Genomic DNA, 23,592 nt, shown 5'->3' with positions numbered 1-23,592 from the left:
CAACATACCACGCCCACTCAGCTGTTTCCGCAACTTTCCATTCGTAAAAGTTTTCCTCTTGCGAGGTACACTAATTTATCTACTTCTATTCAACACACCGAAACGTTTCTAGACGGTATTGGTTTTCCTCGTGCTAAACCTCCGTAGGTGTCAGCCATGTCTCTATCAGACCAGAGCCGACAGTGGTATCCGACCAGTGTACAGGTAACTGTGGTTCAGGCAAGAAGCCTGAGGATAAAGGGGAAAAATGGCACTAACGACGCATACGCCATCATGCAAGTGGCCAAGGATAAATTCGCTACATCGGTGGCAGAGAAGAGCGTGGCACCGGTGTGGAAAGAAGAGGCCACGTTCGAGCTGCCGCTCTTCCACAACGGTAACACAGAAAAGTGTACGTTGCACGTCCACGTAATGCACCGGGCTCTCGTGGGACCTGACAAGTTGCTCGGCCAAGCAGTCATCAACCTGTTGGAGCTCAGCGAGGTTAAATCCCGTAATAAGACTGAGTGAGTGTTCTCAGTCTCTGTCCAGTAATAGTCACAGCCGTACTATTTCTAGATTGCTCCAGAAAGGGCTTTGGAGTTAGTTCCATAATTCCTTTTAAAATGAATCACTGTAGTTGTTGAAATAGCCTAAGGCAATAATGGAGCGCCACAATATTTGTCACCAATATTTGTCTTCAGTAGGGGTTGTAATTATACAAGAACAGGGACTGCACCATATTCCAATTATATAATAATCAACTGACTCAACATGTAACCAAAATGTTATAATGTAGTAAGTTATAAGAGCAGGCCATAGGCCTAAAAATGTTGTCCCACAGTTTTACTCTGTCAGTTAATTCACCCAGCAGAGGTGCAACAACCAGTTGTTAGAGTGAAACAAGCCTATGGAATAACAGCGCTTTCTCCCGTTGCTTTTTACTTCGCTCCTCATGCCTTCCCCTCCCACTGAGTGACACAGTTTTTTTTAGCAGCCTGGGCAGTCTACTGATTTAGCCCGATCATAACAGTGGCGCATGTGAGGAGCACAACATCCCATTATGAGCGAGATTCCCAAATATACACTTCGATACAGCTATGACTGGAAGTGACTTTGTCGTAGCAGGTTATGAGAATTAGGTTAAGGAAAATGTTCCTAACCTGCTATGAAAAGTCACTTCCGGTCGTAGATGTATCGAAGTGGCGTGTTTTTAGGGAGTCCCCAAAGGCAATACCTCACTAATTGCCTCTCCCGTGAGTCTTTAGTTCATATCAGTGTTCTCTCTCTTTCTGAATATCTGTAAAGGAACTCATTGATTTTATTACAGGCCTCCTCTCCTAACCAATTAACCAATGGGTTTGCATTACTGAAGCCTCTGGCTGACCTTCCTCATTATTGCTCTTTGCTCAATGGTAGAATTACTAGGAAGGCTTTGCTGGTACAGTTTATTGCTAACACAGTCTAACTGAAATAATATAATAAATACTGCAAAAGGATAAACAACTTTCCTGCTGGGTCTTCGGTCAAACTGTTACTGTTTTCCTTCACACATTAAGTGAAGTCTTTGTTAAAGAGTTGAGCAGCAGGTGTTTATTAATTAGGCTGCAGGCTTATTTATTTCACAACTTCTTGAAATATAATCCGGAACAAAAATATAAACGCAACATGTAAAGTGTTGGCCACATCTTTCATGAGCTGAAATAAAATATCCCAACATTTTTCATACGCACATATATTTCTCTCACATTTTAAGCTCAAATTTGTTTACATACTTGTTAGTGAGCATTTCTCCTTTGCCAAGATAATCAATCCATCTGACAGGTGTGGCATATCAAGAAGCTGATTAAACAGGTGCACCTTGTGCTGTGGACAATAAAAGGCCACTCTAAAATGTGCAGTTTTGTCACAGAACACAATACCACAGATGCCTCAAGTTTTGAGGGAGTGTGCAATTGGCATGCTGACTGCAGGAATGTCCAGGAGCTGTTGCCAGATAATTGAATGTTAATTTCTCTACCATTAGCCGTCTCCAACGTCATTTTAGAGAATTTGGCAGTATGTCCAACCGGCCTCACAACTACAGACCACGTGTAACCACGTCAGCCCAGGACCTCCACATCCGGATTCTTTACCTGCGATATTGTCTGAGGGGGTGCACTGCTGAGGCATATTTCTTTCTGTAATGAAGCCCTTTTGTGAGGAAAAACTCAATCTGTTGGGGGGAGCCAGGCCCACCCATGGCAGCGCCCTTGCCCAGTCATGTGAAATCCATAGATTAAGGCCTAATGACTTATTTCCTTATATGAACTGTAACTCAGTAAAATCATAAAAATTGTTGCATGTTGCATTTACATTTTTGTTCGGTATACATCCCACTAAGCTGTCTCTACGCCAATAGCTTATTTAGCTGCTATACACAACAGCAGGTGATGTGCACGCACACACACACTGATGTCTGGGAAGGGGGCACTTGAAAGTGGATATTGCTGGGTCTTTTTATGTATAAGGAGAGCACTTCTTGCTTACACTGTATTAGAGTAAGTCTACTTTGGTTATTGCATCTTGATCTTTCTGATTACCTTTATGGCTCAATATTTTTGACAGAAACGGACGAATGTAACTAAGGCCTGGAATGACAATACAATCAAACTAGCAAGGGCAATGATCACAAGTCAGTCATAACGTGGCTAATAGGCTAGCGCATCTATTGATATAGCAAGCTAAAAACACGGAGCCTAACGTTAGCTAGCTGCTAGGAGGATGTCATGTCATTCGAGGAGTGGGTCAGTGACTGACATTTTCCCCTCATTGTTTTTCGATGGCTATACACAGCTAGCGATGCAGGTGTCATTTGGTTAGCTAGCAAAAACTTGAACAACTGTTATTCAGTTAGCATATCTCTTGCATTCGCAAATTCACTCTGGCTATCTATCTACTCCGATTTCAGAGCACTCTCATCTGAGTGTGCCAGAGCACAGAATAACTGATGAATTTACATACGCGCAACATCCGCTGATTATGGCCGGTGTCAATAAACATAGGCAATGAAAGTAATAGTTAGTCACAAACGCTCTAGATAACATGTAAACAGCCTAACCAACTCTGGTAGGGAAAGTAAAATGGTCAGAGTGAGGTGTTCTCTCATTTGTGTCTGGAAGTAGCTAGCTAGCCAACTTTAGCCAGTTAGCTTTGGGTGCTTAATTGAGACAAGCATGCATTGTTGGCAGGCAAGCTGCAGAAGGACAAGTAGGCTACAATTCTCCATTGTTTATCAGTGCAATTTTGAAGGCCAACTAGCTGAAAATGTTTGAGGGTTTATCTAATGTTCCTTCGTTAGATGTTAGCTCATCTTTCTCTGGCTAACATTAGTTGATCTTTTTGTTGTTGATGTGCATAACTAAGAGAGAGAGAGAGCTTACCTTTTTCATGGTTGTTTGATCAATAGGAATGTAAAGTTTGCAAATGTAATTGGCATTGACATATTTGCAGAAATCCATTCAGGTGTATTTTTGTGGCTTTTGGCGAATGCGTTTTAATGATCTAATGTCGCAACTGCCTGTAAACACACAGTCCAATTCAAAGTGAATGATGGCAGGCCTGTGTGCAAATGGCTTGTTTGCATAAGGCCTACTGTAGCTCTGATTGGTTATGGTCCACCGGTCTGCGTATACTCCAGTCCTGGATGAGACAGATGTTTTATTTACTGCAGTGTCTATTAATTGTCCAAATGCACGGCCGCTTTCCCACTCTATTTTGCTATAGAATTTCCACAAATTCTTTAGTATATGTAATACCCAAACGTTCTAAGAATGTATGAAATCTTGAAAATGGCCATATCTTTTGCTTGCTTGTCAGATTTAAAAAACAACAACATTTTGTCATATTCGTCCTGGTGCTAAAATGCTGTCAGTTCCACTTGAAAGTGCATTCTCCATGATAGTAATTGGTTTCATGCAATCTGAGTAGGAGTCAGTCTGGAGACAGAGCTGAGGATCTCCACGGCTGATAGCCCTTTTTGCTGTGTGACAGTGATAGGTTCATCTGACATTATTGTTATCGTTGCCCTTTAGCTCAAATGCCAAACTTCAGCAGAACATGTTTTCTCAGACCTGAATTCTTCCCAGACCTACTTTCATATGCACTCCTCAAAGCCTCTCAATTTTTTATTTTTCTGGTCAAAGGATGTCCATGCCAACTCATACAACCTGGTTCATCCACCTTAGCCATTGTATACAATACTATCAACTTTTGCAGCATCCCACAGGATTATCGTTTTGAGTGCTTCATAAAATCTTATATAAAACCAATGTACACACACTTTGAGCCATATTGAGGAAGTTTTCTCATGGTTTGTTCTGCTCTGATTTCTCATTGTTGACTGTGGTGTACCTGATTTCTGTGGGGCCCAAATCCAGACTTAGCCTCACATTCTGGAGTGTTTTTCGGTGAAAAACAAACACATTTCTGTCTCTGTGCTCTCCCTCCCTCTCAGGGGGTAGGGACTTGACTGTGGCTTTACCAGCTCCCACACAGACTGTTATGTTTGACTTAAAGCAGATAACTGTTAATGGTCATGTTTAAACAGCCTCACTGCCAATTCTCACTAGCCGCTGGAAATGATTTCTTACTAACTCTGAACTGTGTTTGCGTATACCTGCAAGCCCTCCCTTTTCTAAAGGCGGAACATGAACCATGGAGATGTCGGCCTCTGTGAAGGCCAGTATCCCGGAGTCGCCTCTTCACTGTTGACGTTGAGACTGTTTTTTTGCGGGTACTATTTAATGAAGCTGCCAGATGAGGACTTGTGAGGCGTAGGTTTCTCAATCAAGACACTAATGTACTTGTCCTCTTGCTCAGTTGTGCACCGGGGCCTCCCACTCCTCTTTCTATTCTGGTTAGAGCCAGTTTGTGTTGTTCTGTGAAGGGAGTAGTACACTGCGTTGTACGAGATCTTCAGTTTCTTGGCAATTTCTCGCATGGAATAGCCTTCATTTCTCAGAACAAGAATAGACTGATGAGTTTCAAAAGAAAGGTCTTTGTTTCTGGCCATTTTGAGCCTGTAATCGAACCCACAAATTCTGATGCTCCAGATACTCAACTAGTCTAAAGAAGGCCAGTTTTATTGCTTCTTTAATCAGAACCACAGTTTTCAGCTGTGCTAACATAATTGCAAAAGGGTTTTCTAATGATCAGTTAGCCTTATTAAAATTATTAACTTGGATGGGATAACACGCCTATGTAGATATTCCATAAAAAATCTGCCATTTCCAGCTACAATAGTCATTTACAACATTAACAATGTCTACACTGTATTTCTGATCAATTTGATGTTATTTTAATGGACACAAAAAAACGAGGACATTTCTAAGTGACAACTTTTGAACGGAAGTGTATATATTTGCGATTCTTCAAAGTAGCCACCCTTTGCCTTGATGACAGCTTTGCACACTTTATATTCTCTTAACCAGCTTCACCTGGAATGCTTTACCAACAGTCTTGAAGGAGTTCCCAAATATGCTGAGCACTTGTTGGCTGCTTTTCCTTCACTCTGTGGTTTTACTCATCCCAAACCATCTCAATTGGGTTGACGTTGGGTGATTGTGGAGGCCAGGTCTTCTGATGCAGCACTACATCACTCTCCTTCTTGGTGAAATAGCCCTTACACAGCCTGGAGGTGTGTTGTGTCATTGTCCTGTTGAAAACCAAATGATAGTCCCACTAAGCGCAAACCAGTTGGGATGGCGTATCGCTGCAGAATGCTGTGGTAGCCATGCTGGTTAAGTGTGCCTTGAATTCAAAATAAATCCCTGACAGTGTCATCAGCAAAGCACCCACACACCATCACACCTCCTCCTCCATGCTTCACGGTGGGAATCACCCATGTGGAGATCATCCAATCACCTACTTTGCATCTCACAAAGACACGCCGGTCTCAAATTTGGACTCATCAGACCAAAGGACAGATTCCCACCGGTCTCATGTCCATTGCTCGTGTTTTGGCTCAAGCAAGGCTCTTCTTATTGGTGTCCTTTAGTAGTTGTTTCTTTGCAGCAATTCGACCATGAATGCCTGATTCACGCAGGTTCCTCTGAAAAGTTGATGTTGAGATGTGTCTGTTACTTGAACTTATTTGGGCTGCAATTTCTGTGGCTGGTAACTCTAATGAACTTATCCTCTGCAGCGGAGGTAACTCATGAGAGCCAGTTTCATCATAGCGCTTGATGGTTTTTGCGACTGCATTTGAAGACATTTTCAAAGTTCTTTAAATGTTCCTCATTGACTGACCTTCATGTCCTCAAGTAATGATGGACTGTCGTTTCTCTTTGCTTACTTGAGCTGTTCTTGCCATAATATGGACTTGGTCTTTTACCAAATAGGGCTATCTTTTGTATACCATCCCTACCTTCTCACAACACAACTGATTGGCTCAAATTCATTAAAAAGGAAATAAATTACACAAATGAACTTTTAACAAGGCACACCTGTTAATTGAAATGCATTCTAGGTGATTACCTCATGAAGCTGGTTAAGAGAATGCCAAGAGTGCGCAAAGCTGTCAAGGCAAAGGGTGGCTACTTTGAAGAATCTCAAACATAAACAAATACAAATATATTTTAACACTTTTTTTGGTTACTACATGATTCCATATGTGTTATTTAATATTTAATAATTTAATAATTTTTGATATATTCACTATTATTATACAAAGTAGAAAATAGTCAAAATAAAGAAAATCCCTTGAATGAGTAGGTGAGTCCAAACTTTTGACTGGTACTGTAACTACTCAGCTACTACAATGTAACAGTTGTGACTGCTATCCCTTTTGTGAAGTGTTCCAAAAACACATGTTTTCATATGATCACATGTGAAGTTAATGTGATACCATGTGACAACATGTAAAGCAACATGTGATATCATGAAACTACACATGTGAAAAATGTTGTCACATAAAGTGTTCCAAAAACACATTTTCACATGATTTATCATGTTAAATTTAATGTGAAGTCGTAATTTTCCACGTGAAAGCATGTCGTTTTTCTGTAAGCGATGTTAACATTAACTTCTTATGGCTGCAGGGGCAGTATTGAGTAGCTTGGATGAGTAAACGGCCTGCTCCTCAGTCATAGTTGCTAATATATGCATTATATTATTAGTATTGGATAGAAAACACTCTGAAGTTTCTAAAACGGGTTGAATGATGTCTGTGAGTATAACAGAACTCATATGGCAGGCAAAAACCTGAGAAGTTCCACTTCCTGTTTGGATTTTTTCTGATGCTGGTAGTTTTTCAACCAAGCTCCCATTGAAATTACAGCGAGATATGGATGAGTTTTCACTTCCTACGGCTTCCACTAGATGTCAATAGAACTTTGTCTGATGACTCTAATGTGAAGGGGGGCCGAAGGAGACAGGAATTAGTCAGGTCTGCCACGAGCTGACCATGCTTTCACATGCGCATTCACATGAGGAGACCTCTGTTCCACCGCTCTTCTGAAGTCAATCTAATTCTCCGCTTGGAACGTTATTCAAGATGTATGTTAACAACATTCTAAAGATTGATTCAATACATCGTTTGACATGTTTCTACTGACTGTTACGGAACTTTTGGACATTGTCACGTTATAGTGGACGCGCTTTGTGACTTTGGAATTGTTTACCAAACGCGCTAACCAAAGTAGCTAATTGGACATAAATAACGGACATTATCGAACAAATCAAGCATTTATTGTGGACCTGGGATTCCTGGGAGTGCATTGTGATGAAGATCATCAAAGGTAAGGGAATATTTATCATGTAATTTCTGGTTTCTGTTGACTCCAACATGGCGGCTAATTTGACTCTTGTTCTGAGCTCCGTCTCAGATTATTGCATGGTTTGCTTTTTCCGTAAAGTTTTTTTGAAATCTGACACAGTGGTTGCATTAAGGAGAGGTATATCTATAATTCCATGTGTATAACTTGTATTATCATCTACATTTATGATGAGTATTTCTGTTGAAACGATGTGGCTATGCAAAATCACTTGATGATTTTGGAACTAGTGACTGTAACGCGCCAATGTAAACTCCGATTTTTTTAAACATAAATATGAACTTTATCAAACAAAACATGCATGTATTGTGTAAYATGAAGTCCTATGAGTGTCATCTGATGAAGATCAGCAAAGGTTAGTGATTCATTTTAGCTATATTTCTGCTTTTTGTGACTGCTATCTTTCGCTGGAAAAATGGCTGTGCTTATTGTGGTTTGGTGTGATCTAACATAATTGTTTGTAGTGCTTTCGCTGAAAAGCATATTTGAAATCGGACACTTTGGTGGGATTAACAACAAGATTACCTTTAAAATGGTATAAGACACAAGTATGTCTGAGGAATTTTAATTATTCTCTTTTTTGAATTTGGCGCCCTGCACTTTCACTGGCTGTTGTCATATCGATTCCGTTACCGGGATTGCAGCCATAAGAAGTTGTTAAGTGAGGACTGAGGAGGTGTGTGTGTGTGTGACATCTTTCACATTTCTCTCATACAGTCTCCATCGCAGCGAAGTAATGCTCAAAATACTTCTCATAGCACTTACAAAAATGTATATGTGTCGTCAGTTCGCAAGGGATTGTAATGACAGCTAGGACATATAGTAATGTCCATCAATTCTGTAATTTCTCTGTACATTGCACAGTAATTGACTCAATAGAGGGACAGGTTGAGCAAGCCTGACCGCTTTGTTTTTGGATTGTTGTACAATTCCCAAATGTATTGCTCTATCTTTCCCGTGAATTAATAACAGCAATGGACAATAAAGAAATATATAAAATATGTGTTTTATTGTCACACAGCAGATAGGTCTCGGTAAATGTGTTGTTCTACAAGGTTAACCATAGTAGTATAGTGACCCTGGAGAAAATAAGGGTTATGTTCCTTGGGTATTCGAACCAGCAACCTTTTAGTTACTGGCCCAATGCTCTAACCACTAGGCTACCTGCCACCCCAGCTGACACCCCTACTTACCTTGTGCTACCTTTCCCCATTCGGTCCTCTCTAAAACACAGCTGCAGTAATAGTGATGGAGTGAGTTGATGCTCTCTCTCACCCCATTCAATGATTCATCACATTTGTCATTCTGTGAGTAGCCAGTCTCTTTCATTGCCTTTCTGTTTGGATTCACATTGAGTGCTTCACTGAAGATAAGAAGCTGCAGTCACGGCATTGTGTTCATTGTTCATTTTGTTTTTGTAACCTCCAAGAGGGTACTCATTGCCACACACACACACACACACACACACCCTAACCTTGCAGATCTAAAGCCCCTAGCTGTCTCTTCCTGTCCTTGTCCTTTTTCATTTCCCTCGACTTCAACTGGGTTGTTTTTTCAGGAAAGAGTTTGAGGAACAGACAACCTCAGGCCTTATGGGTTTTGCTTGACAGAGACTTTTACTGCTGCCTCAGCTCTTAATTGTTCAGTTCCAAACTATAAATTAGTGATTGTTTTGACAGATGTATGTACCGTCTAAAATAACATAATGACATGTAGAATACAAACAGACAGACTAACCCCTCTTGTTTGATGTTTTATACAGTAGTGATTTATTGAGGGTCATTGAACCAGTCAGCGTGAAGAATTCTCTTTGTTGAAGAATTCTAACAATGTGAGTCTCTGTACTTTGACCTTCATATCCTCAAAAGGAATCTTCTGTACAAGTGAACCCCTAAATGAAACAGACTTTAGGCATAGAGGAATTATATTTATGGTATTCTAATTTTCTATTTTGTGAACCACATTCATAAATAGACAAATGCCTGGGGATTTCTAAAGTCATTAATTAAATATGAACCTAAATTGATTGGAATTGACTCCCACAGTATTTAGCATGCATAGCACTTTGAGATATCAGCTGATGTAAGAAGGGCTATATAAATACATTTGATTTGATAGCATGTAGCAGGGGTGGGAAAAAATCACTCAGAACCCTCTAATGTAATCTATCAATTCAATTTTACATTGCAAAATTATTTCACTCCTGGAACCCGGTTCCCCCTTTTAGTAGCCTTTTATTGTACATTAGTGTTTTAAGGCATGGTATTCAGTCTTAACAGAGTAGTGACAAAAATTTATTAGGACGGCACAGTGATAGAAATAGAATGAAATACATAATGTTCCTGCTGGTGAACATTTAGTATGAATCATTATTGCCCAAACACTGACTCTCCAGAACACTCACCGCATCATCAGTCATTTCCGCTGGTCCCTCCATCCGTGGGCCAATTCAGAGAGAGCTACTGTACTGATCACCGTTTCCATGGAGGAACTCTAAACAGTAAAAGGAAAAATGGCATCAGCCCCTACTTACTGGAATTATTCACTTGGTTATGATAAACCCTTGGAACCCTGCAACAAAAAGGGGAAAAAATAGCATCCTTAAATAAAGCTATGCTAGGGGTGAAAGTGTTCTTTATTTGTGAAAAGCTATCAACATGTAGACACTGTCTTTTTTTATAGCTGGAGGGGAGGCCCAGAGGCAGGTGAATATACGTTATTGGATCCTCAGCCTTCCTCTGCTTTCAGACTGGGATTATTCAGACAGATCAGTCTGAACAGTGTGTGTTATCTGAAAAGAAGTGGTTAATGCCTACATATGTCAAGTTATTTCTGAGCTCACAAGTTATTTTCAATGGCCATGAACCCCTGGAGGAGACAGCAGGCATCTGAAAAATAAAATATTATGTTGATTATTTTTTCCCTGCCTCATTAACTTACACCTTTAGTTCTTGTGACATCTCCTGGAGAAGAACAGCATTTCTTTTATACCAGTTATATTCGGTTGAAGTTTTTTGATAAATAATACAGATTTTCTCTCGACAGATGGCATAAACTGCTGGACAAGGCAGGCAAGCCAGACAAAGACCAGGGAGAGGTGCAGGTGGACATCCAGTTTATGAAGAATAACATGACAGCCAGCATGTTTGACCTCTCTGCTACAGACAAGCCACGCTCCCGCCTGGGAAAGTTCAAGGACAAGGTGCGAGGCAAAAAGGAGGGTCTGTCGGACACTGCGTCTGCCGTGGTACCGTCCTTCACCCAGGTTCTGACGGACAGCGAGGGGGAGGGAGAGGGGGTAGGGAAGGGGGGTGCAGACAAAGGAGAGAAAAAGAAGAAAAACAAGCTGAAGTCTCTGTTTTCTCCCAAGTCTAACCTGCAGCGTCATGGACTGTCTCAGTCTATGTCTGTCCTGGGCCCTCTGCCTGAGAAGAAGTCCTCACTGAGTGGCAGACGCTCCACAGGCCTCAATGTGGACTCCTCTGACGGTGAGGATCATCACAGGCTGTACATTCAGTTGAAAATATAGCAGCATTATGTATTTGAAAACGCTTATGTTACACAGTATGTGTTTGCAGATCTAACCTTTCCCCGTTTCTTTCTCATCCAAAGGTAAAAATAAATTCACGTTTCAGACCCATAAGCGCACAGGAAGTTCCCTGTCCCTAGGGCGCTCTAAGATTCCTGCCCCGCTTGCAGAGCAGAGTAACCTGTGCATCAATGGCACTCACATGTACACAGAGGAGCCCCAGCCCCGGAGYGCCCGCACCGGCTCCAACTTTAGCCTGGCCAGCTCAGGCCATGGCTCCATGGAAGACCTGCGCAAGGCCCAGGGTCGTAAGAGCTCTGGCACCTCCATGGACTCTTTCAGGGCCCCGAAGCAGCCTTCGAGCTGGGCAGAGGAGGAAGAGAGGGTTATGTTGGATGAGGAGAGGACGAGAAAGGAAGAGCAGGAGAGTAAGAAGTTAGACGAGGAAGAGAGGATAAGGAAGGAGGAACAAGAGAAAAGCAGGATTACGGAGGAGGGGGAAGAAATAAGGCTAGAAGAGGAACAGGGGGAGAGGAGACTGAAGGTGGAGGGAGAGGACAGGGTTTGGAAGGAAGACCAGGAAAAGTGGAGGTTAGAGGAGAAAACGAGAGAAATGGAGGAACAAGAGAGGTGGGAAGAAGAGGAGAGAATTATGAGAGATGAACATGAAAGAATGAGGAGAGAGGATATACTGAGAAAGGAGGACAAGAGGAAAATGAGGGAGGTGGAGGAAAGATTGAAGAGGGAGAAAGATGAGAGGATTAAGGAGGAAGAACAGATTAGGAGAGAACAGGAGGAGGAGGAGGATATGCAAAGAAGAGAGGAAGAGGAGAGGAAGATGAGGGAGGTGGAAGAAAGACTAAGGAGGGAACAGGAGGATATACTGAGAAGAATAAGGGAGGAGGAAGAAGATGAAAGGAGGGGTGAAGAAATAATGAAGAGAGAGGATAAAGAAGAAAGAATGAAGAGAGAGGATGATAGGCTGAGGGAGGAGGAGGAAGAAGAAAAGAAGAGGAGGATTGAGGCGGAAGCAGAAATAATGAAGAGAGAGGAGGACAGAGTGAGGAAGGAGGAGGAAGAAAGGAGGAGGAAGTTTGAGGAGGAAGAAGGAAGAATGAAGAGAGAGGCTGAAGAAGAAAAAATGAAGAGAGAGGAGGATAGGCTGAGGAAGGAGGAGGAAGAAAGGAGGAGGAGGATTGAGGAGGAAGAACAAAGAATTAAGAGAGAGGAGGATAGGCTGAGAAAGGAGGAGAGCAGAATGAGGGAGGAGGAAGAAAGAGTGAGGAAGACCGCAGAGGAAGATTGGCTGAGAGAGGAAATGGGGATAAAGAGGATGGAGGAGGACGAAAGAATTCAGAGAGAAGAGGAAGATAGGCTGAGAAAGGAGGAAGAGCTGAGGAAGATTAGGGAAAAGGAAGAAAGGCTAAGGAGGGCAGAGGAGGATGATATGTGGAGAAAGGAAGAAGAGCAGAGGAAGATGAGGAATGAGGAGGAAAGGATAAGGAGAATAGAGCAGATGTTGAGAAAGGAAGAAGAAGAAGGAACGAGGCTTGAAGAAGGAAGGGAAGAGGAGAGAAGAGATGAGGAGCAGAGAAAACTGATGGAGGCGAAAGAAAATATGAAAAAAGAGGAGTTGAGAGGACAGGAAGAAAAGAGGAATGCACAGATGGAGGAAAAGAGAAGGCATGAGGAGGTGAGGGTAAAGTTGGACAAAGTTGAACAACAGATGAAGCAGAATAGAGAGGCAGAGGCCATCGTGTGCAATAATCCTTTTGAGGAAGTCTCTCCTACCACTTCAAATAACCCGTTTGAGGAGACCACCACAACCTCTTCTACTTGTCCCATCAGCCGAACAAATAAAGTATCAGCAGTCAAGCCAAGGTCAGTCCCACTCCCAAACCACACACACACGAGCACACACACACTCCATCACTGTCTCAGTTCCCCAGAATTGTGTTACCACTTGGGTGTCATAAATTATGGCTGCACTAGTTATTTAGTCTGCAAAAGCAGCAGGTGGTCTCCAAAAGCAACACAAGTTTCTGTTGCTCTGTCTCCTCATCCACACACACCTACTAACGTCCCTGTATCCTCACTGAACTCTCATTCAGACATCCTCTTTCATCTTCTAACAGAACTGTCAATTATGCTAACATTCTCTTTTCCTGTGCTGTCAGTGCAGGGTGGCACAAGTCTGATTAGAGTGGAAAACTTGCCAATTTGTCTGAGAATACTTTTATACAACCAGTTAATCAGGCCAGGCAACAAGCCTGATTTATGGATGTGGGACAGTCAGTATAGCTGCTTGTAGAAACTCAGCAGGATGCAATTGGGAGGATTTTATTGGATCTGTACAGCTGTGGCACAAAATACAGATTTGAGCACAAAACCTGTCGCTTTATCAAAGACTTTAGTACAGGAAAGTGTTTTGTCTAATATATTAAGTCAATTGAAACGCTTGGTAAGAGTTAGATCTCAGTGTGTTGGTGTCGTGGGCATTTGGTGTGAAGGGAGTGTGTAAGCTGATGTCATGGTATGTTTGTCTGTGTGGCGCATGACACTACTCCAACATGTGGTCCCGTGTGGCTCAGTTGGTAGAGCATGGCGCTTGCAACGCCAGGGTTGTGGGTTCATTCCCCACGGGGGGACCAGGATGAATATGTATGAACTTTCCAATTTGTAAGTCGCTCTGGATAAGAGCGTCTGCTAAATGACTTAAATGTAAATGTAATGCAGATCTCATTAAAGCACAATCCCCTAAAGGAAAGATGGGCAACTTTGATGGGGGTGGGGGCCACAAAAAAATCTAAACTCATCATGAGGGGCTGCAGTTGTTCGCAGTTCTGCGTACCCACAAACATACCACACTCATTTTGTCATGAGGTGGAGAGGAAAATAAGCTGTTTTACAGCTAATATCCTGCAATTCTACACATTTTTCCATAGGGTGGAGAGAAATTTTTTCAATTTTCAAAATGATATCTGAGTGAAAGTGACTAACAAAATCAATGGGGTCCCCCCAGCCAGTAATTCGACCATGATAATTAGATAGCCGGCCGCTAAACTATCAGTAAAACTGCTGATGCACAATCAAATTTCAAAATTGCACCTTACCTACTATTCTAACTCGTAAGTTGAGACCCCGACTAAGTTCCAAAAAATTTATAATTGGGAAATTGATCCCAGGGTCTTCAAAAAAGTTGCCCATCACTGCCCTAAAGTAATCTAATAACTTCATGAAAATTGTACTGCTGTGGAAAACGTGGATGTGCGTGTGCATCTCTGTGGCTGTGTTTACGCAGGCAGCCCAATTCTGATYTTTTTTTTTCACTAATTGGTCTTTTGACCAATCAGATCAGAAAAATTTCTGATGTGATTGTTCAAAAGACAAGTTAGTGGAATAAATATCAGAACTGGGCTGCCTGTGTAAACACACCCCTTGTGTCTTCGTATTGGAAGCCTTTGGCTAAACTGAGATTGGCTGCGCTTCCCAAGACTCAATCGTACCTTGTTATAAAGATTCTACAGATCAGTCATATTAAAGGTGTTACAGAGAGACATAAAGCATTAGGTGATTGCTCAAGTTTTTAACGAGGGTGTTGATGTTGAATGACTCATGCGAATCTGTATCCTGATGAGGCTGGACCAAAGAAACCATCCAATAGGATGACATGACTCAGTATAGGCAAGTCTGTTTGGTCATGTGAACAGGGAATGGTTCAGAGGCTACAAGCATTACCTTTTATATTGATCATTTACATTTGTTTTATTATTTGAAATCTACATGTATAACCTTTCTGTTCCCTAGTGTGTTTGTGTAACTAACCTAACCATTATAACTAACCTTCATGTCTCTCATAAAGACCTAATGAATGAATGAATGATGAAATCCCATCCTTTCTCCCATTGTCTTGTCTGGAGAATTAGTCCCACCCTAGTAACAACTTTGTTAGGATGTAACACCTCTGTAGTTTGTGTTGTCTACCTCTCTGCTAAATGTGTTTGTGTGTGTGGATTCGAACAAGACTTTTGTTTTTGATAAAAGTAAAAAATAACACATTCAATTTAATTAAACATTTGTTTATTTCATGACATTGCATTATTTAGTTTTAGAAACAAATCCATTTTTCTTATATACAGTACCAGTCAAAAGTTTGGACACACCTACTCATTCCAGGGTTTTTCTTTATTTTTACTATTTTCCACATTGTAGAATAATAGTGGAGACATCAAAACTAGGAAACAACACATATGGAATCATGTAGTAACCAAAAAAGTGTTAAACAAATCAAAATATATTTGAGATTCTTCAAAGTAGCCACCCTTTTCCATGATGACAGCTTTGCACACTCTTGGCATTCTCTCAACCAGCTTCATGAGGAATGCTTTTCCAACAGTCTTGAAGGAGTTCCCACATATGCTTAGCACTTGTTGGCTGCTTTTCCTTCACTCTGCAGTCCATCTCATCCCAAACCTCTCAATTTATTTATTTATTTTATTTTACCGTTATTTTACCAGGTAAGTTGACTGAGAACACGTTCTCATTTGCAGCAACGACCTGGGGAATAGTTACAGGGGAGAGGAGGGGGATGAATGAGCCAATTGTAAACTGGGGATTATTAGGTGACCATGATGGTTGAGGGCCAGATTGGGAATTTAGCCAGGACACCGGGGTTAACACCCCTACTCTTACGATAAGTGCCATGGGATCTTTAATGACCTCAGAGAGTCAGGACACCCGTTTAACGTCCCATCCGAAAGACGGCACCCTACACAGAGCAGTGTCCCCAATCACTGCCCTGGGGCATTGGGATCTTTTGTTTAGACCAGAGGAAAGAGTGCCTCCTACTGGCCCTCCAACACCACTTCCAGCAGCACCTGGTCTCCCATCCAGGGACTGACCAGGACCAACCCTGCTTAGCTTCAGAAGCAAGCCAGCAGTGGTATGCAGGGTGGTATGCTGCTGGCGTAATTGGGTTGAGGTCGGGAGATTGTGGAGGCCAGGTCATCTGATGCAGCATTCCATTACTCTCCTTGGTCAAATAGCCCTTACACAGCCTGGAGGTGTGTTGGTTCATTGTCCTGTTGAAAACATATGATAATCCCACTAAGCGCAAACCAGATGGCATGGCGTATCGCTGCAGAATGCTGTGGAGTCGCTTCTTCTTATTGGTGTCCTTTTAGTAGTGTTTTTTTTTGCAGCAATTATCCTCTGCTGCAGAGGATAAGTTTACCCAACCGTGGGACAGACTGTTTGTTCCCACAATCGGGACTCTCTACTGGTTAAAAAATCATTTGGCCTCCCATCCTATTCTAACCACCTCTTGCCGGCTTTGTATTCATGTTACCTAATGAAATTGCTGTATAATATGATATTTTTGCCATCTAATACACATTCAAATGTCATAAATCAACACTGCAGAGCTCTCCCTGTCCTCTGCCGTGCCTTGATTGTATTACTGTTGATGATATCTGGAAATGTGCATGTACACCCTGGCCAATCTACTGTTGCTAGCCCCAATTCTGACTTGTGCTCTGATATCTGTTTCACTGATTTCTGCTCTCGTAAAAGCCTGGCTTTTCTGCACGTTAACACTAGAAGCTTATTACCTAAAATGGACCAATTGAAAGTGTGGGTTCACAGCTACAATCCAGATGTGTTTGTCATTACTGAGACGTGGTTAAGAAGTGTTTTGAATACTGATGTTAACCTTTCTGGTTACAACCTTTTCCGGCAAGACAGATCTTCCAAAGGTGGGGGAGTGGCAATCTTTACCAAGGATCACCTTCAGTGCTCGGTTGTCTCCCCAAAGTCTGTCCTCAAACACTTTTATTTGCTGGTTTTAAGAATTACACTTTCAAATAGCTCTTTGTTGACTGTTGCTGGGTGTTTATTGTCCTCAATCAGCACTGGACTGTACCCTACCTGCCCTAAACTCTCTCCTGGCCTCTTACACTAAGTTTGAATTTGTCCTGCTAGGTGACCTAAACTGGGACATGCTTAAACCACCTGACCAAGTCCTAAAGCAATGGGGACTCCCTAAATCTTTCTCAGATTATTACCAATCCCACAAGGTATGACTCCAAACACCCAGAAAAGGCTACTCTCCTCGATGTTATCCTCACAAACAATCCTGATAGGTATCAGTCTGGTGTTTTCTGTAATTAGTTATTGATCACTGTTTTACAGCCTGTGTTCGTAATGGCTGCTCAGTGAAATGACCTGTCCTTGTCATAGACACTTGCTAAAAAACTTTAATGAGCAAGCCTTCCTTCATGACCTGGCCTTTGTAAATTGGTACAGAATGAGCTTGATCTGTCGAAGACGCTTGGACCTTCTTTTTGGATATTTCCAGTGATATTGTTAAACACTCCCCCATAAAGAAAAGGAGAATTAAAAACAGGTTCAGCCCCTGGTTCGACCGTGATCTTGCAGAGGTACTCCACCTCAAGAATTGCACTCTACAAGCAACACTAGACTCTATTATGGTGGGAGATTTTAATACGGTTTTACATGCCTCTATGGACCGTAAAGGAAATTGCACTACAAACTGTAGTCATGAAATCATGAATGTCATGTATATATTTGAATTAGTGGAGGTATGGAGGCTTAATTACCCTGACCTAGTGAGATATACATGGCGGAGGCTTAATCAAGCTAGTCGTCTTTATTACTTTGTGTCATTCTCTCTGGCACAAAAAGTTAGTGTTGATGACGGGACAGAATGCGGTTGGACCATCACATAATTGTCATATATATTACTCTTTCAGAATTTCGACGTGGACGAGGATATTGAAAATGTAATCAAGTCTACTGGATGGTATCTTGTTTTTAACTAGGACAGAAGAATTTATAACTGACTTTTTCCGACATAATATATTGTAGGTACAGCAGATCCCCTTACTGTATGGGAGACTTTTAAATGTGCCTTTAGAGGCCATTCAATTCAGTACTCATCTGTAAAACAAAAGCAATAGATCAAGAGTCCATATTAACAAAGGAAATTGAAGGACTAACAGTACAGATACAGTTGAAGTCGGAAGTTTACATACACCTTAGCCAAATACATTTAAACTCAGTTTTTCACAATTCCTGACATTTAATCCTAGTAAAAATTCCCTGTCTTAGGTCAGTTAGGATCACCACTTTATTTTAAGAATGTGAAATGTAAGAATAATAGTAGAGGGATTTATTTCAGCTTTTATTTCTTTCATCACATTCCCAGTGGGTCAGAAGTTTACATACACTTAATTAGTATTTAGTAGCATTGCCATTAAATTGTTTAACTTGGGTCAAATGTTTCGGGTAACCTTCAACAAGCTTCCCACAATAAGTTGGGTGAATATTGGTCCATTCCTCCTGACAGAGCTGGTGTAACTGAGTCAGGTTTGTAGGCCTCCTTGCTCGCACACGCTTTTTCAGTTCTGCCCACACATTTTCTATAGGATTGAGGTCGGCTTTGTGATGGCCACTTCAATACCTTGACTTTGTTGTCCTTAAGCCATTTTGCCACAACTTTGGAAGTATGCTTGGGGTAATTGTTCATTTTGGAAGACCCATTTGTGACCAAGCTTTAACTTCCTGACTGATGTCTTGAGATGTTGCTTCAATATATTCACATAATTTCCCTTCCTCATGAAGTCATCTATTTTGTGAAGTGCACCAGTCCCTCCTGCAGCAATGCACTCCCACAACATGATTCTGCCAACCCCGTGCTTCACGGTTGGGATGGTGTTCTTCGGCTTGCAAGTCTCCCCCTTTCTCCTCCAAACAAGGATGGTCATTATGGCCAAACAGTTCTATTTTTGTTTCATCAGACCAGAGGACATTTCTCCAAAAAGTATGATGTTTGTCCCCATGTGCAGTTGCAAACCGTGGTCTGGCTTTTTATGGCGGTTTTGGAGCAGTGGTTCTTCCTTGCTGAGCGGCCTTTCAGGTTATGTCGATATAGGACTTGTTTTACTGTGGATATAGATACTTTTGTATCTGTTTCCTCCAGCATCTTCACAAGATCCTTTGCTGTTGTTCTGGGACTGATTTGCACTTTTCGCACCAAAGTACGTTCATCTCTAGGAGACAGAACGCGTCTCCTTTCTGAGCGGTATGACGGCTGCGTGGTCCCATGGTGTTTATACTTGTGTACTATTGTTTGTACAGATGAACGTGGTACATTCAGACGTTTGGAAATTGCTTCCATGGATGAACCAGACTTGTGGAGGTCTACAATCTTTTTTCTGAGGTCTTGGCTGATTTCTTTAGATTTTCCCATGATGTCAAGCTAAGAGGTATTGAGTTTGAAGGTAGGCCTTGAAATACATCCACAGSTACACCTCCAATTGACTCAAACAATGTCAATTAGCCTATCAGAAGCTTCTAAAGCCATGACATAATTTTCTGGAATTTTCCAAGCTGTTTAAAGGCACAGTCAACTTAGTGTATGTAAACTTCTGAGCAACTGGAATTGTGATACAGTGAGTTATAAGTGAAATAGTCTGTCTGTTAACAATTGTTGGAAAAATTGTGTGGTGGTGATCCTAACTGACCTAAGACAGGGAATCTTTACTAGGATTAAATGTCAGGAATTGTGAAAAACTGAGTTTAAATGTATCTGGCTAAGGTGTATGTAAACTTCCGACTTCAACTGTATAAAAATGCCTAGAATATTTCAATTTTGGAGAATGTCTTATAAAATGGATTAAAGTTGTGTGTGTGTGTGTGTGTGTAAAATAATAAATAATGGCTACATTTCAAAGTTTTAAACTGTCAAGAGTGTTAAAACAAGGCTGTCCACTATCGGCATATTTATTCATTATCGCCATCGAAATGTTAGCTGTTAAAATTAGATCCAACAATAATATTAAAGGATTAGAAATTCAAGGCTTGAAATCAAAAGGTGCCATTGTACGCTGATTAATTTTCTTTTAAAACCACAATTAGAATCCATACACAGCCTCATAGAGGATCTAGATACTTTTTCTAACCTCTGGATTAAAACCAATTTTCACGTATTGGATCACAAAAAAAAGCAACTTTTACATTACCGTGTAGTTTACCAATAAAATGGTCTGACGGGGATGTGGACATACTCGGTATACATATCCCGAAAGAAATGTTCTGACTCCAATACATTTTTATAGAAAGTTAGCAAAAATAGATAAGATCTTGCTACTGTACCATGGAATGGAAAATACCTGTCAATTTGTGGAAAAATTACCCTGATTTAACTCTTTAATCATATCACAGTTTACCTATTTGCTTATGGTTTTGCCTGTGCCTGGTGACATGCTTTTTAAATTATATGAACACAAAATGTAACATTTTATTTGGAATAACAAGCCAGACAAAATTAAAAGGGCCTATTTTATATAATGAATATGAATTCGGAGGGTCAGAAATTATTAAAGCATTAGACCTCTCACTAAAGGCATCAGTCATACAAAAGTTATGCTTAAATCTGATTAAATTAATGAACATGCACCTGTGAAACGGTCGTTAAGACACTAACAGCTTGCAGACGGTAGGCAATTAAGGTCACAATTATGAAAACTTATGAACAATTCTGAAAAACACCAAAAGAAAGATGCCCAGGGTCCCTGCTCATCTGTGTGAATGTGCCTTAGGCATGCTGCACAGAGGCATGAAGACTGCAGATGTGGCCAGGGCAATAAATTGCAATGTCCGTACTGTGAGACGCCTAAGACAGCGCTACAGGGAGACAGGACGGACAGCTGATCATCCTCGCAGTGGCAGACCACGTGTAACAACACCTGCACAGGATCGGTACATCCGAACATCACACCTGCGGGACAGGTACATCATGGCAACAACTGCCCGAGTTACACCAGGAACACACAATCCCTCCATCAGTGCTCAGACTGTCCGCAATAGACAGAGAGGCTGGACTGAAGGCTTGTAGGCCTGTTGTAATGCAAGTCCTCACCAGACATCACCGGCAACTACGTCGCCTATGGGAACAAACCCACTGTCGCCGGACCAGACAGGACTGGCAAAAGTGCTCTTCACTGACGAGTTGTGGTTTTGTCTCACCAGGGGTGATGGTCGGATTCACTTTTATCGTTGAAGGCAGCAGCGTTGCACCGAGGCCTGTACTCTGGAGCGGGATCGATTTGGAGGTGGAGGGTCCATCATGGTCTGGGGCAGTGTGTCACAGCATCATCGGACTGAGCTTGTTGTCATTGCAGGCAATCTCAACGCTGTGCCTTACAGGGAAGACATCATCCTCCCTTATGTGGTACCCTTCCTGCAGGCTCATCCTGACATGACCCTCCAGCATGACAATGCCACCAGCCATACTGCTCGTTCTGTGTGTGTGATTTCCTGCAAGACAGGAATGTCAGTGTTCTGCCATGGCCAGCGAAGAGCCCGGGTCTCAATCCCATTGATTGATTTTGACCCCCCCCCCTTTGTTCAGGGACACATTTTTCATTTGCTGTTAGTCACATGTCTGTGGAACTTGTTCAGTTTTATGTCTCATTTGTTGAATCTTATGTTCATACAAATATTTACACGTTAAGTTTGCTGAAAGTTAACGCAGTTGACAGTGAGAGGACGTTTCTTTTTTTGCTGAGTTTATGTATATAGATATGTATATATATTTACCCCAAAAATGTATGGGGGATTAGAAATGATGCAGACAATTGCATTGATGGATGCAACAAGCTTTCCGCAAATTAAAGCTGATCCACCCCCTAAAAAAAAAAAAAGGATTTGCATTTGGCGAAAGGCTCGGCACAAGCATACTCAGGCTGACTAGCTCTTGTTCATGCAAATGAGAAATACGGTTTTTCAGGCTATCCAGAGGGCCAAAGTTAGTTAATTTAAGGAGCAGTTCTCTCACTGTGGGTCTAACCTCAAGAAGTTCTGGAAAAAAAGAGCGCTCCGGCGTTCACTGAGTCCGAGGTGCTAAAGGAGCTCCTTAAACTTGAGCCCAAAACCATCTGGGTCAGATGGTTTAGACCCTTTCTTCTTTAAGGTTGCTGCCTCTAATCACCAAGCCTCTCTGACCTTTTAAACCTGTCTCTCCTCTCTGGGGAGGTTCCCATTGCTTTGAAGGCAGCCATGGTTCATCCTTTATTTAAAGGGGGAGATCAAGCCGATCCTAACTGTTATAGGCCTATTTCTATTTTGCCCTGTTTATCAAAACTGTTGGAAAAACTTGTCAATCAACTGACTGGCTTTCTTGATGTCTATAGTATTCTCTCTGGTGAGCAATCTGGTTTCCACTCAGGTAATGGATGTGTCACTGCAACCTTAAAGGTCCTCAATGATGTCACCATTACCCTTGATTCTAAGTAATGTTTTACTGCTATTTTTATTGGCCAAAGCTTTTGATACGCTAGACCATTCCATTCTTGTGGGCCGGCAAAGAAGTATTGGGGTCTTTGGCCTGGTTTGCTAACTACCTCTTTCAAAGAGTGCAGTGTATAAAGTCAGAACATCTGCTGTTTCAGCCACTGCCTGTCACTGTGTACACCAAGGCTCGATCCACCCCCACGCTCTTCTCAATTTACATCATAGCTCAGGCAGTAGGAAGCTCTCATCAATTTACAGTGGGGCAAAAAAGTATTTAGTCAGCCACCAATTGTGCAAGTTCTCCCACTTAAAAAGATGAGGCCTGTAATTTTCATCATAGGTACACTTCAACTATGACAGACAAAATGAGAAAAAAAAATCCAGAAAATCACATTGTAGGATTTTTAATGAATTTATTTGCAAATCCTACAATGTGATTTTCTGGATTTCTTTTTCTCATTTTGTCTGTCATAGTTGAAGTGTACCTATGATGAAAATTACAGGCCTCATCTTTTTAAGTGGGAGAACTTGCACAATTGGTGGCTGACTAAATACTTTTTTGCCCCACTGTATATGCAGATGATAGTCTTATACTCAGCTAGCCCCTCCCCAGATTGTGTTAAACGCTCTACAACAAAGCTTTCTTAGTGTCAAACAAGCTTTTTGAACACCTCCAAAACAAAGGTCATGTGGTTTGGTAAGAAGAATGCCCTTCTCCCCACAGGTGTGATTACTACCTCCTGAGGGTTTAGAGCTTGAGATAGTCACCTCATAAAAGTACTTGGAAGTATGGCTAGACAGTACACTGTCCTCTCAGCACATATCAAAGCTGCAGGCTAAAGTTAAATCTAGACTTGGTTTCCTCTATCCTAATCGCTCCTCTTTCACCCCAGCTGCCAAACTATCCCTGATTCAGATGACCATCCTACCCATGCTAGATTACGGAGACGTAATTTA

General features: G+C 41.6%; 1 protein-coding gene across 2 annotated transcripts in view; it reads left to right on the top strand.

Moving 5' to 3' along the window:
• LOC111981863 (golgin subfamily A member 6-like protein 7) overlaps positions 1-23,592 on the top strand; it is a 38,933-nt gene continuing 15,341 nt past the window's right edge. Inside the window, exons 1-3 of one of the 2 annotated variants that reach the window (XM_024013342.2) lie at positions 1-506; positions 10,839-11,281; positions 11,406-13,203. In XM_024013342.2, coding sequence (XP_023869110.1) covers positions 157-506; positions 10,839-11,281; positions 11,406-13,203 — 2,591 coding nt within the window. In that variant the 5' untranslated portion in view covers positions 1-156. The remainder of the gene's footprint in view (positions 507-10,838; positions 11,282-11,405; positions 13,204-23,592) is intronic. The other variant, XM_024013343.2, reaches the window with a different exon arrangement.

This window comes from Salvelinus sp. IW2-2015, linkage group LG20, assembly GCF_002910315.2.
Source record: "Salvelinus sp. IW2-2015 linkage group LG20, ASM291031v2, whole genome shotgun sequence".
NCBI classification, from domain to species: Eukaryota; Metazoa; Chordata; class Actinopteri; order Salmoniformes; family Salmonidae; genus Salvelinus; species Salvelinus sp. IW2-2015.
The sequence above is the reverse complement of the archived record's forward strand: the minus strand, read 5'-3'. Positions and strand labels throughout refer to the sequence as shown.